Source organism: Camelus dromedarius, chromosome 1 (assembly GCF_036321535.1).
Source record: "Camelus dromedarius isolate mCamDro1 chromosome 1, mCamDro1.pat, whole genome shotgun sequence".
Lineage (NCBI taxonomy): Eukaryota > Metazoa > Chordata > Mammalia > Artiodactyla > Camelidae > Camelus > Camelus dromedarius.
The window spans coordinates 47414887-47429433 of record NC_087436.1 but is presented as its reverse complement, the minus strand read 5'-3'; the positions used below and the strand labels follow the sequence as shown (position 1 = coordinate 47429433).

Genomic DNA, 14547 nt, shown 5'->3' with positions numbered 1-14547 from the left:
ACATAGGCAGTATGCTCCTTGACATCAGTCTTAACAATATTTTGAGGGGATATGTCTCCTCAGGCAAGGGAAACAAATGCAAAAGTAAACAAACGGGACTACATCAAACTAAAAAGCCTTTGCACAGCAAAACAAACTACCAACAACAACAAAAAAAAGGCCACCTACTAAATGGGAAAATATATTTGCAAATGATATATCTGGCAAAGGGTTAACATCTAAAATATACAAAGAACTCATACAACTGATATTAAAAAAAAAAAACAAAAATATTAAAAAATGGGCAGAGGGTCTGAATAGACATTCTTCCAAAGAAGACATACAGTTGGCCAAAAGGCACATGAAAAAGTGCTCAACATCACTGATCATCAGGAAAATACAAATCAAAACCACAACATGGTATCACCTCACAGAATGGTTATTATGAAAAAAAAACAAATAACAAATATCATCAAGGATATGTGGAAAAGGGAGCCTTTGTGCACTGTTGGTAGGAATGTAAATTTCCACCGTGGAAAAGAGTATGGAGATTGCTCATAAAATTAAAAATAGAACTACCATATAATCCAGCAATACCTTGCCTGGGTATTTATCCAAAGAAAACAAAAACACTAATTAGAAAAGATATATGCACCCCTATGTTCATAGCAGCATTATTTACAATAACCAAGATATGGCTACAACCCAAGTGCTCATCAATAGATAAATGGCTAAAGAAGATGTGATATATATATATATATATGATGAAATATTACTCAGTCATAAAAGAAATGAAATCTTGCCATCTGCAACAACACAAATGGACCTAGAGAGTATTATGCTAAGTGAAGTAAGTCAGAAAGAGAAAAACAAACACTGCTTTTGCTTTCACTTATATGCGGAATCTAAAAAACAAAACAAATGAACAAACAGCAAAACAGAGAGTTACAGATATAGAGAACACAAAGGTCGTTACCAGAGGAGAGGGAGTTGGGGGAGGAAAGAAATAGGTTAGTGAGATAAGAGATACAAACTCCCAGTTGCAAAATAAATGAGGTATGGGTATGAAATATACAGTGTGGGGAATATACTCAATAACTAAATAATATCTTTGTGGTGACATCGTAACTACACTTACCATTGTGATCATTTTGAAATATACAGGAAAAAATATCACTACACTGTGTAACAGGAACATAGTGTTGCAGGTCATTATCTTCAAAAACAAACAGACTCATAGAAAAAGGGATCAGACTTGTGGTTACGAGAGGCATGGGTAGGGGGTGGGTGAATTGGATGAAGGCAGTCAAGAGGTATAAACTTCCAGTTGTAAGTGAGTACTAGAGATGTAATGTACAACATGCTAAATATAATTAACACTGCAGTATGTTATATATGAAAGTCATTAAGAGAGTAAATCCTAAGAGTTCTCATCACAAAAAAAAACCAAACTTTTTTCTATTTCTTTAATTTTGTTCCTAAATGAGATGATGGATGCTCACTAAACTTACTATGATAATCATTTCATGATGTATGTAGGTCAAGTCATTATGCTTGTGCACCTTAAACTTGTACAGTGTGGTCTGTCAATTATATCTCCATAAAACTGGAAGGAAAAAAAAGAATTTGAAGCACAAATGTTTCTCTATACTAGCACCACCTTTTTTTTGGGAGGGGAATGTTGTGACATGGATATAATTATTCTCTGATGAGTCCGTCTTTGACCTCCTCTTACCCGCTCCTGGAGAAGTTCCACAACCTGCTGGACACAGTCGTTTACATCACAGGAGTCTGTTTTCAGCACCAGTTCAGGGGCCTCTGGTTTTTCATACTCAGAATCAATTCCAGTGAAACCTATAAAAGGGGGTAGAAATTAAAATTAAAATAGGTTTGTTCCTTCAGTGCAAGTCTCTGCTATGCTGAAGTTCATATTTATGCTGCCCCTTCTAAGTTACAAGGTTACAATATAGAAACTTCTTTCTTGGAGGATTTCTAATTAAACTTTTGTTTCTTTTTTGAACACAGTCGATTCTCATTATCTGCGGAAGTCATGTTCAATAAGTTGCCACAAACATGAAATTAGTGAATCCTGAATCACTCACTGCTCAGAGGAGCAATGTGGGGTTGGGTTCCTGTGAGCCTCTTGTCACCAAATTTTTGTCAATTGATTAATATATAACTTTGTTTTATGAGTGTTTCTGTTTAAAGATCTTATTTTATAGGCACTGTTTATTCATTAATGCTGAACTCAGGGCCAAGAACACGAGAACTCACATCTGAGCATCACTTATCTAACATGTCTATTTTCTCCACAAGGCAGGTCAGTCTTTCTGTGCTTAGGAACACCAGAAGCACTTCAGCACTCTGCCTGGGGCCACTGTGAACAGCAAAATCACCAACAAAAAGCAAACAATTAAAAAATGCCCCCAAACATGGCACTAAATAGGCCATCACAAGGACACTTACAGCATGAGAACTGAAAGGCCTTGTTCAACTTCAGCTAGGGATGTGCACTTCAGGTGACTACAATTTTGCTGCTCTGCACATGTCCACAAGTGACAACCAAAGTACCATGGGTACACTGACATAGAGATTACAAATACATTTTACTGAGCAGGCACATCTGTAAATCTGGAGTCTTCAGATAACAAGGATGGACAATACTTCCATCACTCTTCCTTTTTTCTTATACATAAATGCCTAAACTACCTGTGAAGAAACAGGCATGAATACCAAGTGATCCAGAGCATCTCAGTTTCTCCACAGGAATACAGGATACAATGCCTACGCCCTGGGCATAAAACCAAGCTCAACAAGGTTTTTCTTCCTCTCAATGCAAAAACTGATGCAAGTACATCTGCCCATTATATTCACCAGGATTATCTGTAGCCAAGCTGAAGCTCTGCAGGCTTCTTCTGCCATCAGATTAAGTGTTCAGGCAAGACAGATTAACTACTATTAGCTTAAGCAAAACATAACTAAGGAGGGTAATCCTGTTGTATCACCAAAGATGTTCTACAATCCAATATAATCAATTTAGATATTAACTACTATTTAGATTTTCCCTACCATATATGTGGTTACCGTGTAACTGCCAGGAGAAAGAATACACGACGTCACCACAGAATGGGCTGGCTGAGCTGAGGACATTATCCCGTACATAAGTCCTTCACAGCCCGTCTGCATTGGAATGCCAAGTCATCCCCAGGTTAGAATGGTAAGCATGAATTTGAAATCATTACTGTTAAGAGGTAAAGGTATCAAAAAAACTTTAACACTATAAGTCTACAGCCCACCGATTTCATTTTTTTCCTATTTCATATTTCTAAGTATCACATGAAGTCCTGAACCCAAGAAAAAACTTCCCATTACCAATATTTCCTACAGTTCTAGTGATGAGTCGCAATAAAATAGGTGGGTAAAAAACAAATCTGGTTAGATGCTAGTTCTTAAGCTCTGATTCTCAAATGTAGCTATGTTGGAATCACTGGGTCCCACCCTCAAGAGATCCTGATTTCACTGGTCCGGGTTACAGCCTTGGCACTGGATTTTTTAAAGTTTCCCCAGGTAATACTTTTGTGCAGCAAAGCCTGAGGACAACTGTGGAGAAGACTTGGTTTAACATTTTAAAAGCCCAGGAATTCTCTTCCTAATTAGTTTATCCCCTAAGTGATTATAATAAATGTACACTGTAAGTGAAATATTTATATTTAAGTAGATAATAACTACTTGAACAATAATCATGAAAATAACCTAGTATTAGACCAGCTGACGCAGGCATCCATTTACAGTTTAGTAAGTGCCATATAAAGGCCTGTAACAGCCTGAAGCCTGCTGAATGTATGCAATGTCACCTGCCCTTGAATGTTTACCATCATGGCTCTGAAACAGCATCAATAGGAAACTTTTTAAGCACCATTCTGACAATGAGTAAATGATTTTTAAAAACTGTACAGTCAGGAACACTAGTACCATGGCAAACCTAAAATAAATAAATGTGTGTACACACATGCACACAGTCATACATTAATCTAAGGAACACTTTATCAACGTCTATTCAGAGTCATTAAGAAACACTTGGCAAACAAGTAACACACAGAAAACTGAACTGATAGAGACACACTCCCAGATATAGCAAACTGTAAATGATTCAAGGTATTGTGAATGTGGTCTTATTATCCATCCTTGCATCCTCAGTATCAATTATAAACCTTGCAAATAGGGGAGGGTATAGCTCAAGTTGTAGAGCACATGTTTGGCATACACAAGGTCCTGGGTTCAATCCTCAGTACCTCCTCCAAAAATAAATAAGTAAACCTCATTACCCACCCCACAAAAAGGAAATAACTCAAATCTTGCAAATAGAAAGCATTGATCATGTGCTGAACATCTGATTTCCACTCCCGCTTCTAATCTATCCAGCAGGCATTTACTGTGTGTGTGCCAAGTACCATGCTTTGAGCCATGCTCTGTACTAAATTCTAAAAACACAAAAAAAATGGTAAAGATATTGTCCCTGCTCTCAGGGTGCTTACTCTAGCTGGGCAGACAAATCTACCTCCCTCACCAATCCATCCCTGCAAAACAACAAAACCAACTACAGCTAAAATAAGTAAAAGATTCAGACTTCAGGATCCCAGACATTTTAGTTCTCTTTGCCAAATCTCTATTTCAAAAAACAAAAGTGAAGAGGAGGGATAAATTGGGAGTTTGGGATTAACAGATACAAACTACTATCCTTAAAATACATAAGCAACAGGATTTACTATTTAGCACAGGGAACTATATTCAGTATCTTGGAATAATCTATAATGGAAAATAATCTGAAAATATATATTTACACATATATATAACTGAATATATACATATAAGAGAATCACTTTGTTGTACACCTGAAACTAACACATTATAAATCAACTATACTTTAATTAAAAAAAAAGAAAAAAACACACACAAACACACAAACAAAAGAAGTGAAAACTGGCCATCAACAGAGAGAGAGTGATCCACAAGTTAAATGGCTACACTGGTTTCCCTCCTGTTCTCATAAATTATCCAAGTCAGGCAGCCTGTTGTTACTGAGTCAAGAAAGTGCAGGCTTAATGGGTGAAACTGAGTCTCCACGGGGGCAAGACCACATGAGCCCTGCCCAAGGAACCAGATTCACTACAGCCAGTGAAACACGTCCCAACTGCTAATGGGCTTCCCAATCCAAATATGAAAAGCCCAGAATAACAAGCATTTTCCTTTCTGTTCCACCTTTTCCTTTTCAGGGCCACAAGCTGGTGCCAAATTCACAGAGTTCCTGGGAGCTCCTGATAGTCCCAGGCTATCACATTGCCTGATGGGAAAGCAAACAAGTTACCAGCATGAATTGATCCCTAAACAACGCTGCCTGAGTAATCTACCTTTGATCTTTTTTTTTCAATGCTGGCATGCCGTCTGTTACTGTTAATAATAATCGATCAGGGCTCACATCAAAGGATGTCTAGAAGATAAGTGATATAATTGGTATCAAAGAGCACAGCAGACAGGTTCTAAATGTCTTTCTACGTCCAAATTTTCATCACAGTTGAAACCCTGGGAGCAGACCAAAAACCTAAAAACCAAGTTGTAAGTATTTTGATAAAATCACAGATATGTACAACAAACATACACAGAATGAATGTCAGACCTTTCCAAGCACGATATTATAAAGAAGAATGAGACATTGCCCTTGCTCTCAAGATGCTTATAATTCAGACATTTTTCCCATTAGCTATGGAATTCCCTATGTTTTCACTGGAACAAAGAGAAGTGGCAGCAATGAGCAACTGATAGCCAACCTAATGCTAGGCACCTAATTAGACCAAACAGGTTTCTTTCCACCAGCTCCCAAAGTCCCAATACTCAAACTGTCTTCTGAGTAGGATTGCAGCCTGGTCAATGATGTTGAGCGTACACACTGTCAGATACTACTGAGAGATAACAGCATTGTCGTAAGACCCACTGTCTCTTCTCAGGAGCTCCAAGTTGTTTGAATACTTCCATCTCTTAGAAAAGATTATCAGTCTCAGATATAGTAAGATGAAACATCTATGGAAAGAGAAACTAGGAAAAAAAATATTACTCACCCTTAATTTCTCCAGCCCGTGCTTTTTTGTAGAGTCCTTTGACATCCCTCTGTTCACAAACATGCAGGGGAGCATCAACAAATACTTCAAAAAAAGGTAAACTTGCACCCTCATGAATTCGCCTTGCATTATTGCGATCCTTAGAAAAAAAGATGTGTACAGAAACAATAAAAAGTGCTCATGTGACTCAAGGGTCTTATCTTAACATCAAGGATGGGTCAAAGTGCTTTGCAGCTGAGTTAGCGGAAGATATATTTGACAAAGTTTGACTTACGTTTTGAAAATATAAACTGAAACAAACAAACAAAAATAAATCCAAGAAATAATTAGGTTATCACACACATTCTTCATTAAAAATTTTAAAAGGCCTACTCTTCTAAAAATCTGAGATACTGGAGAGTTCCGGGAAGGAGAATAACGGGTGCCCCATAAAAACTTTCACCTAAATTTTATGAGGAAACTGAGCCCTGGCCCAGCTCGAATGCAGATGTCATCAGGCCGCTCTCTCAATAACATGGTTAACCAGAGCCTGGGCTGGAATGAAAGTAACTTCACAAGAGATCAACTCAGAACCCTCAGGCTAGTTTATTCACTTGCCAAATACAACCCCCTGCAGCCACTTCATATCTCTAGCAGTCCCAAAACTTCATTTTTCTGCACAGCTCCTAACCCCCAACTCTGGTAATACCTTCACCACTCAGTCTAAAAGCTCTCCACGCTGTCCTCTGGAACACTGTTCCCTTTATAAGTCAACTCCTTTCTGGTCTTAACTAAAACCAGGTTCTCCCTTAAGGATTCATCATCTTCCCGTTCTCAAGTGTAGGCTCAACATCCACACTCTGTACACAAGGCAGTGCCAACATTTTCAAAGCTAGTCCCTGCAACTTCCTCCATCCTAGCCCCACAGAGATCATTTTCTCATTCACCACCTTTCTTAGGACCCCTCCAACAAACCATGCTGCTTCCACTCATACCAGACGATCACACTTCTTATTTCAAAAAGAAAATCCCCAGGCACAAATGCTCTCAATCTCTCCTCTGCCATATAAATAGACCCACATCCCAATCTCTGTCTCCCTCCCTCTTGTCACTCCTCTCTACACGATGCCAAATCCCCTTGCCTCCAAAGGACCTTGCTCAACCCATTATCCCTGCTCCATCTGAAATCCTGAACCTCTTCCTTCTCCCCTGGCAGCAAACAAATACAAGACTCTCACCCTTTAAGAACAGGTGAACTAACAAATTGTACAAAAATTCCCTTAATCATGAGGACTTTCCAGTCTTTTTGCCACATTTCACACTACTAACCTTATGTTCTCCAATAGTGGTACACAGGGTAGTAGTGATCACTCCCATGCAGCTCCCTGGGCTCCTCTCACTTCCCCCATCCCTGAACACCGGTATCGCCCAAAATTCCAGCGGAAGCCTGCTGCACACACCCCGAGCACTGTTCTCATCTGCTTTCACAGTGTGAATTACAACACAGATACCCTTACTCAAGCCTGAACTCTGTCCTCTCTCCTGCAATTACACACACCCTTCCAACTTCCTCCAGGTTATCTTGAACTTAACACATACAAAACTGAACCCATTCTTTTCTCTCAAGCTTGCATTCCCAGCTGTACTGTCCAAATCAAGGGATGATAATACTATTTACCCAGAACCCCAGAGCTGTTCTGGTTCCTTCCTTTTGCTGCCCGACCTTGTGCATTTTGTCACAAAGTCCTTCACCCAAAGTTCCCTTCAAACCATTGCACTCTTTGGGGAGAGGGTACAGCTCAGTGGTAGACAGCATGCTTAGCATTCAAGAGGTCCTGGGTTCAATCCTCAGTACCTCCATTAAAAAAAAAGAAAGATAAGTCTAATTACCCACCCCCCCGCAAAATAAGCTTAAAAAAAGAAATTAGATTATTTTTAGAAAGCGTGTGTCTCTCAAGAAATTGATTTAAAAAAAAAAATTGCACTCTGTAGGCTTCCATCAGTGTTCATCCTCTGAGACCAACTCACTGTGGCCAACTGTACACAGCAGTCCTCCCAACTGTAGCTGTTCATGGTCATCCCCTTCTCCAGATTCCCAAAGTTCTTACACTACCCATTTAAGCAGACAATCTTTTTTTAAATTTGGCAAGGGCAGTAATGGAGCTATACATAAGACATTATGGGATAACATTCAAAGAGCTCATGCTTGTAAAATATTTAATGCTATGTACACCACATAGCAAGTGCTTGATAAAAATTGGAGGTGGAATCAGATTCTACCTATAAATATCACACTAACCCAGCCCATGCTTCTTCCCTACTTCCCTGGTTCAATCTCAGTTCTCCTGCCTGGACAACTGCAATACCCTTTTAATCAGTCTGCTGCCTTCCAGCTTTGATCTGCTCAAAGTGATACTCTGCAATGTCCCCAGGACAGTAGAAAATGCAAATTCAACCACGTCACTAAACTCTTCAGAGACTCCCCACCAGCATCAGGGTAAAATGCAAGCTTCTAAGTGTGACCCTTGAGGCCTTCCCTACCTGGCCCCACCATTCTCAGTCCTGCACTTGATGTTCTAGTAATAATTAATACCCGCCTGGTCTACCAGGCTGTTTGGGCCTCATCCCTTTCCCATATGCTCTCCCAAAAACACTCCACCCCTCTCCTCTGGGTACAGCAATGTGCTCCCTCACAGCACAGCTCCACGGTAAGTCCTCCAGGAAGCCTACCTGGCAAGCCCAGGCTGACTGAGGGCCTCACTGCCTCTGGGTTCTCAGAACACCCACTACAGACCTCTGTCACAGATCTTATCCCAATACATTGAGCCAGTTTCTTTAGCTTTAGAACCTTAGTATCTGGCAGAGCGATTAAGTTGTGATCCTACTAGTCCAACGGTCCTTTCAAATGAAGGTGTTCCCAAGTTTCTATCAGTGACTCTCTTCTCATTCTATACCCTCTTCTGTATGCTCAACTACATCTAGGTTTCAACCAATCAAGTTAATGATTCCCAAAATCTCTATCTCAATTCTATACAACGTTCCTGAGCTCCAGAACCAATTTCCCAATGACCCAGTGGTCATCTCCATTTAGACACTCCACTAGCATTTCAAACCTAACCCATCTAAAATAAAATAATCCTCTCCTCTCTTCCTACCCTATATTTTCTAACTCAATCATACCATCTTCTACTCAGAAAGCATCGTCCTTCATGTTCACTCTCAAATCCAGCAATCAACGCAGGCACCATATCCTACCGATGCTACAGGCTCAAGAGCCCTCAAACATGCCCCATCTTTTCTACTCCCATGGCCACTGTTTGAGTTCACTCCAAAAGCCCCCAGATAGTCTCCTATCTCCAGACCATTCTCATTCCAGGCTTGAAGGGTGACCCCACTAAAACACAAACCCAGAGACACCATTCCCCAGTACAATCAATCTCAAACTATCGACCACCCAAGGGGCAAAGTCCCGAACAGTCGGAGTTCACCATGAGACCTCTGCAAATCACTCCAGCTTCATCTCCCCTCACGTTCATCCTGCAGAACAGCCAAAACAAACAACCTACAGTTCCCCCAAAGACCTAACTCCCTCACATTTCCATACTTTCGCAATTACTGTAATGTCTCTTCTGACTGAAACAGCTTCCTCCCTCCGGTCTGACTGGTATACTGATTCATCCCTCATGACTCATTTCAAACAGGATCTCCTCTGTGAATCCTCCACAGCACCTTTATATGCATGCACCTAACCACCTGACTTAAGATTCTGCAACTGTTCGCATCTCTATGTTCCCACCAGACAATCTACCAGCCCAGGTTCTTGTTGCGCTGTTAATATTTTAATCTACCCAGTTGAAAAGATACTTTTCACTGCCAGACCTTTACCACATAAGCCCAGTGAATGAAGGAAAAATGTTAACTATAATTACTCCCAGCCCTCAATTTTTAGGTATTTTTAAATCCAAAATAACATGGTAGAGAGTATTCAAACCAGCTTTCTCAAGTTAAGGTTTGTAGTCAGAAATTGAAATATTTTAGATGTATTAATGAGACATGGAAATTCTATTTTTGAGAATTGCATATCTGCTTTTCAAAGGAGTTTAAACTTCATATGTATTTTAGTTTTCAATTTGGCACTTTCAGTATCCCACTGTATATTTTAAAATCTGTTCTATATGATTCTGGATGATACGATGAGATTTTTAAGACTCTGGTATTGATCTCATTGAAATGATTCAGGCTTTAATATTCTGTTCTTTATTTTTAAATATAAGAAATAGAATATGTTGAAATAACGGGTAATTGAGACAGTTTAAATGAATCAAATTAAAATTATCAATAAACCAAAAAAAAACCGCACATCCTATATGATATGGTCCAAATATTTCATGGATTGTGACATGCCCCAAGCATAGTCTGAACCTCATTCTTAGTGCTTTCAGGGTGAGATCAACAGAAGTATTGCTCTACACTATGAAAACAAGGGAGCCAAAGAACAGATCAGCATATACTTTCAGATACCCAGGTCTCAGCTGCGAGCTCTCCAAATGAGGTGTTAATGACTTTCTTTTTACAAATATTCCCAAAAGGTGAAAGAATACCACTGTTATTATATTACTGTGAAAAATGTTTATGTCCAAGGATTCAGGAACTCTAACAGCTCTCATTCTCTTATACACTTCATTATCCAGGATACTTTAAACTGATGTATTGACACTGATTCCAATGTTTCAGGAGAATAAAAAGTAGCTAGTTCTCAAAGAATCTTTTAGGACTCCTGTCAGAGTTCAAATAAATGAGCCTGTATATTAACACTCTCACACTTCTCTACAGAGCTTACAGCTCAAATTTTGTTTTCGTTTTTTAATAAAAAAGTCTAAGTAACCATCCAGAATTATGATACAATATTAGAATTGTGTTATTATTTATTCGATGTACTGAATACTTATCACACATCAGGCACTGTGAGCTTTGAATGCATGACTTACCTAATCCTCAGAGCAACCCTACGAGGTAGGCATTATCTGAGCATGGAAGGTGAAGTAAATTGGCCAAGGTCCTAACAGTAACAAGCAGAGTCAAGATTTTGGCCTCCTGTTTCTGGCTTCAAGGCCGCTCTTTAACCACAACACTAACTCGCCTGTTCTTTTATATTTGGACTTCCTAAGGGGCTATACAATCACATTTAACAAATACTAAATATCTGCTATGTTCCAGGATCTGGGCTTGGCCATCAAGGTTATAAAGATAAATAGGATGTAGTCCCAGCCTTCAAGGAGCCAGCGGGGTTTAGAGACAGCAAAGCACAGTGGGCGAGAGCACGGGTTCCGGTGACACTCTCTGAGTGCAAACCCTTGCTGTGCACACAAATACATAGTGTACGAGCTTGAGTAATTTACACCTGTTTTCTCAGCTCCATCTTCCTCATTGGCTGATGAGAACTAAGTGAGCTAATATTAAAGTACTTTAAAACTGTTACCAGTACACAGTAAGTGTTCGATAAATGTTAGCTGCTATTACTATTATCATTATTATTATTACTGCTGCTGCTATTAGCACCACCAATCAAAAAACTAGTATTTATAATAAAACAATGCGTTATGGTACAATTATAAGGGCACCAAAGACAGGTACCCAACAAAGCCTGAGGGACATAGGATGGGGAGATACCTGAGTCTCAAAGCATGAACAGGTGTCAGCTGATGCCAAGACGAGACAAGGAGAAAAGAGAAGAGTGCCTTCTAAGCAGATGAAACAAAAATTTCATCATGAGAAACAACATGATTTTTTTCAGAGAAATACAAGAAAGTGAATTAGTGCTGCTATGGTCTCTAAAATAAGAAACACTGTGATGAAAGATGAGACTCAAGAATTGTGAGCAAAGAAGCCACGATAGGACACATGTTAAGAAACCTAAGATTTTCCCTGGTGTCTGACACATGTTGAGCATTTACTATAGGTTTTTGAATTGAAAAGTCAAACTTGAAATAAGTTGGCCACTGGCCTGTTCAACAGCTTTGGTTATACTTTGGCCGTGGTGGGAGGCAGGGGTGAGTGGGTTATAGCAGCCTTTTCAAAAGTGAATTTACTCAGAAATGCTGTAAGTTAACTGGTTTAATTTGGATTTAGCCTCAAAGTACATGTCAATGTTTAAATTATTTGCTTTTCCTGATACCATATTCTCAATACACATAATTAGAACAGCAATGGCACAAAAGCCACATACCTGAGTGTAAGGTGATATAAAACTTGTGATGCACACTAAGCCAGCATCTGCAAACAGCTTAGCAACTTCCGCAATGCGCCGAACATTCTCTTCTCTGTCTTCAGGACTAAAGCCAAGATTTTTATTGAGGCCTTGACGAATGTTGTCACCATCCAAAGTGTAGCATGGAATACCATGGCAAACCAAGTACTCCTCCAACGCCATGCTTACGGTGGTCTTCCCTGCTCCAGATAAGCCTAAAAGTGAACAGTCCAGATTCCATATATAAAGTTAGAAGGACAACTACTTAGTAATAATTTTAGTCCAGGCTTAATTACATTCATTACTCAGAGCATTCTCTTAGTAACATTCTTATCTAATATTTCTCTGTGAGATTTACTACCTCTTAGCAAGAAAAACATCTGTAGTTTAAATATAATAAACATTTATGTTTTTAATAACTCCCATCTATGCCCAGAGGTATCCTATAAATCATGGAGCTGCAAAGGCTTAGCCACTTTTAATATTAGACATGGTTGGGTAGATACTCGCTTTGTCTTCTCATTACTACTATTATAAAGTGGCATGCCAATTTTTTTTCATTGAAGTACAGTTAATTACAATGTGTCAGTCTCTGGTGTACAGCACAATGTCCCAGTCATGCATGTACATACATATATTCACTTTCATATCCAATTTTAAAACAAAATTATATGCCCAAATGATTTCTGGTGAGGGAAGAAAAACAAAGGACAAAACTAAGTGAAATAATATTAGAAAGTTACCTCTATATCCTAGGATCAACAGCTCTCATAGGTTACCATGATAAAAGTATCTGGTAATCCAATTTATAATATAATTAACCTTGAAAGAATATCCTTATTTCAATTCACCTTCCTCTACCTATGATGTTTAGTCACTAAACAATGAGGAATAAAGGAAAGGGAAAGGGTACATTTAGGCGCTAATACTTGAGGTGGCTATGAGGCAAGAGATAAAATACTGGTCTAATGTACTGATACTCTTGACATGTTAGACAGAAGCTAACTGAAAATTAAATAGAAAAAAGGATGAGGATCAGTATAGTGTTAGATCTCTTCTACATTAAAAATGTACATTAACAGGAGTAGAGCAGGTAATATTTTCCAAAGATGGCCTGGAAGCTCATTTACACTGAGATGTTGCCACTGTCACATCCAGAAGCAGAGTTTAATTCCCTGCCCTTGAATCTGGGCTAGAATATGACTCCCCTGTAGCCAAAAGAATACAGTGAAAACGGCAATGTATGCTTTCCAAGGCTGGGTTGTGAAAGGCTCTGCAGCTTCTCTTTGGATATTTAATTCAGAAGAAGCCAGCTGTTAAGTACCCTGAGCCCACCATGCTGGAGAAATCAGAAGTAGGCGTTCCAGCCTACAGCCTCAACCAGCGAAGATCCCAGCTGATAAGCAGTGTCAACTGAGGAAATTATCACAGACACCCTGCCAGTGGTGGCTTCAGTTGACTGTAGCCCAAGCCAGCACGACTGCAACCAAGCAAGACCCAAGGGGAAACTGCCCAGCCAAGCCCTCCCGAATTCCTTACCCACAAGTGGTTAATAATTAAAATGGTTGTTTTACACCACTAGGTTTTGGGTAATCTGTTACACAACAATAACTGAACAAAGAGATGGAGGCTGGGGAGACTGCATTTTTCTATTCTTTGTTATTGTTGTTTCTAACTACCCACTGAACACTAGGTATTGGGGGGTAAAACCTAAAAACGCAAACTTTTTATACAACAAAGACAACCTAATTACAATTAAAGTATCTTTATACATACACGTGTACATATGTTTTACGTATATATTTAATTTGAAAACAAAGACTAGACACTGCTGAAAACTGAATTACTGACACAGAAAGTTTCACTGAGATGATTACAGTGAATACAGGCAAAAAGGAAAGAAAGCCAAAGCAGCTAGAGAAAATCAATAGATAACGCAAGACAGATAAGCCAAAACTAAGATAAGGAAAACTGGTATACCAAAGAGAAATCAAAGTACTAGATAGAATAATGTCCCCTCAAAATTCATGTACACCTGGAACCTCAGAAAGTGACCAAGGTCTCTGTGCACTGAATTAGTTAAATTAAAATGAGGTCACATGGGACTAGGTTAGGCACTAAATCTGTTGTCGTTATTACAAGGCCACGTAAATGCGAAATCAGGGGCTGGAGTAATACGTCTAAAAGCTGAGGAACGCAAAGGATTGCCAGCAAGCCGGGACAGTAGGA

At 39.2% G+C, this 14547-nt stretch overlaps 1 protein-coding gene across 3 annotated transcripts in view; it reads right to left on the bottom strand.

Annotated features, from left to right (window-relative positions):
• Window positions 1–14547, bottom strand: part of PAPSS1 (3'-phosphoadenosine 5'-phosphosulfate synthase 1) — a 99330-nt gene that overhangs the window by 68945 nt on the left and 15838 nt on the right. For all 3 annotated transcript variants that reach the window (XM_064484347.1, XM_010999056.3, XM_064484339.1), the window contains exons 3-5: window positions 12298–12533; window positions 6093–6231; window positions 1715–1833 (exon numbers count right to left, since the gene is read on the bottom strand). In XM_064484347.1, the coding sequence (XP_064340417.1) occupies window positions 1715–1833; window positions 6093–6231; window positions 12298–12533 (494 nt within the window). The remainder of the gene's footprint in view (window positions 1–1714; window positions 1834–6092; window positions 6232–12297; window positions 12534–14547) is intronic.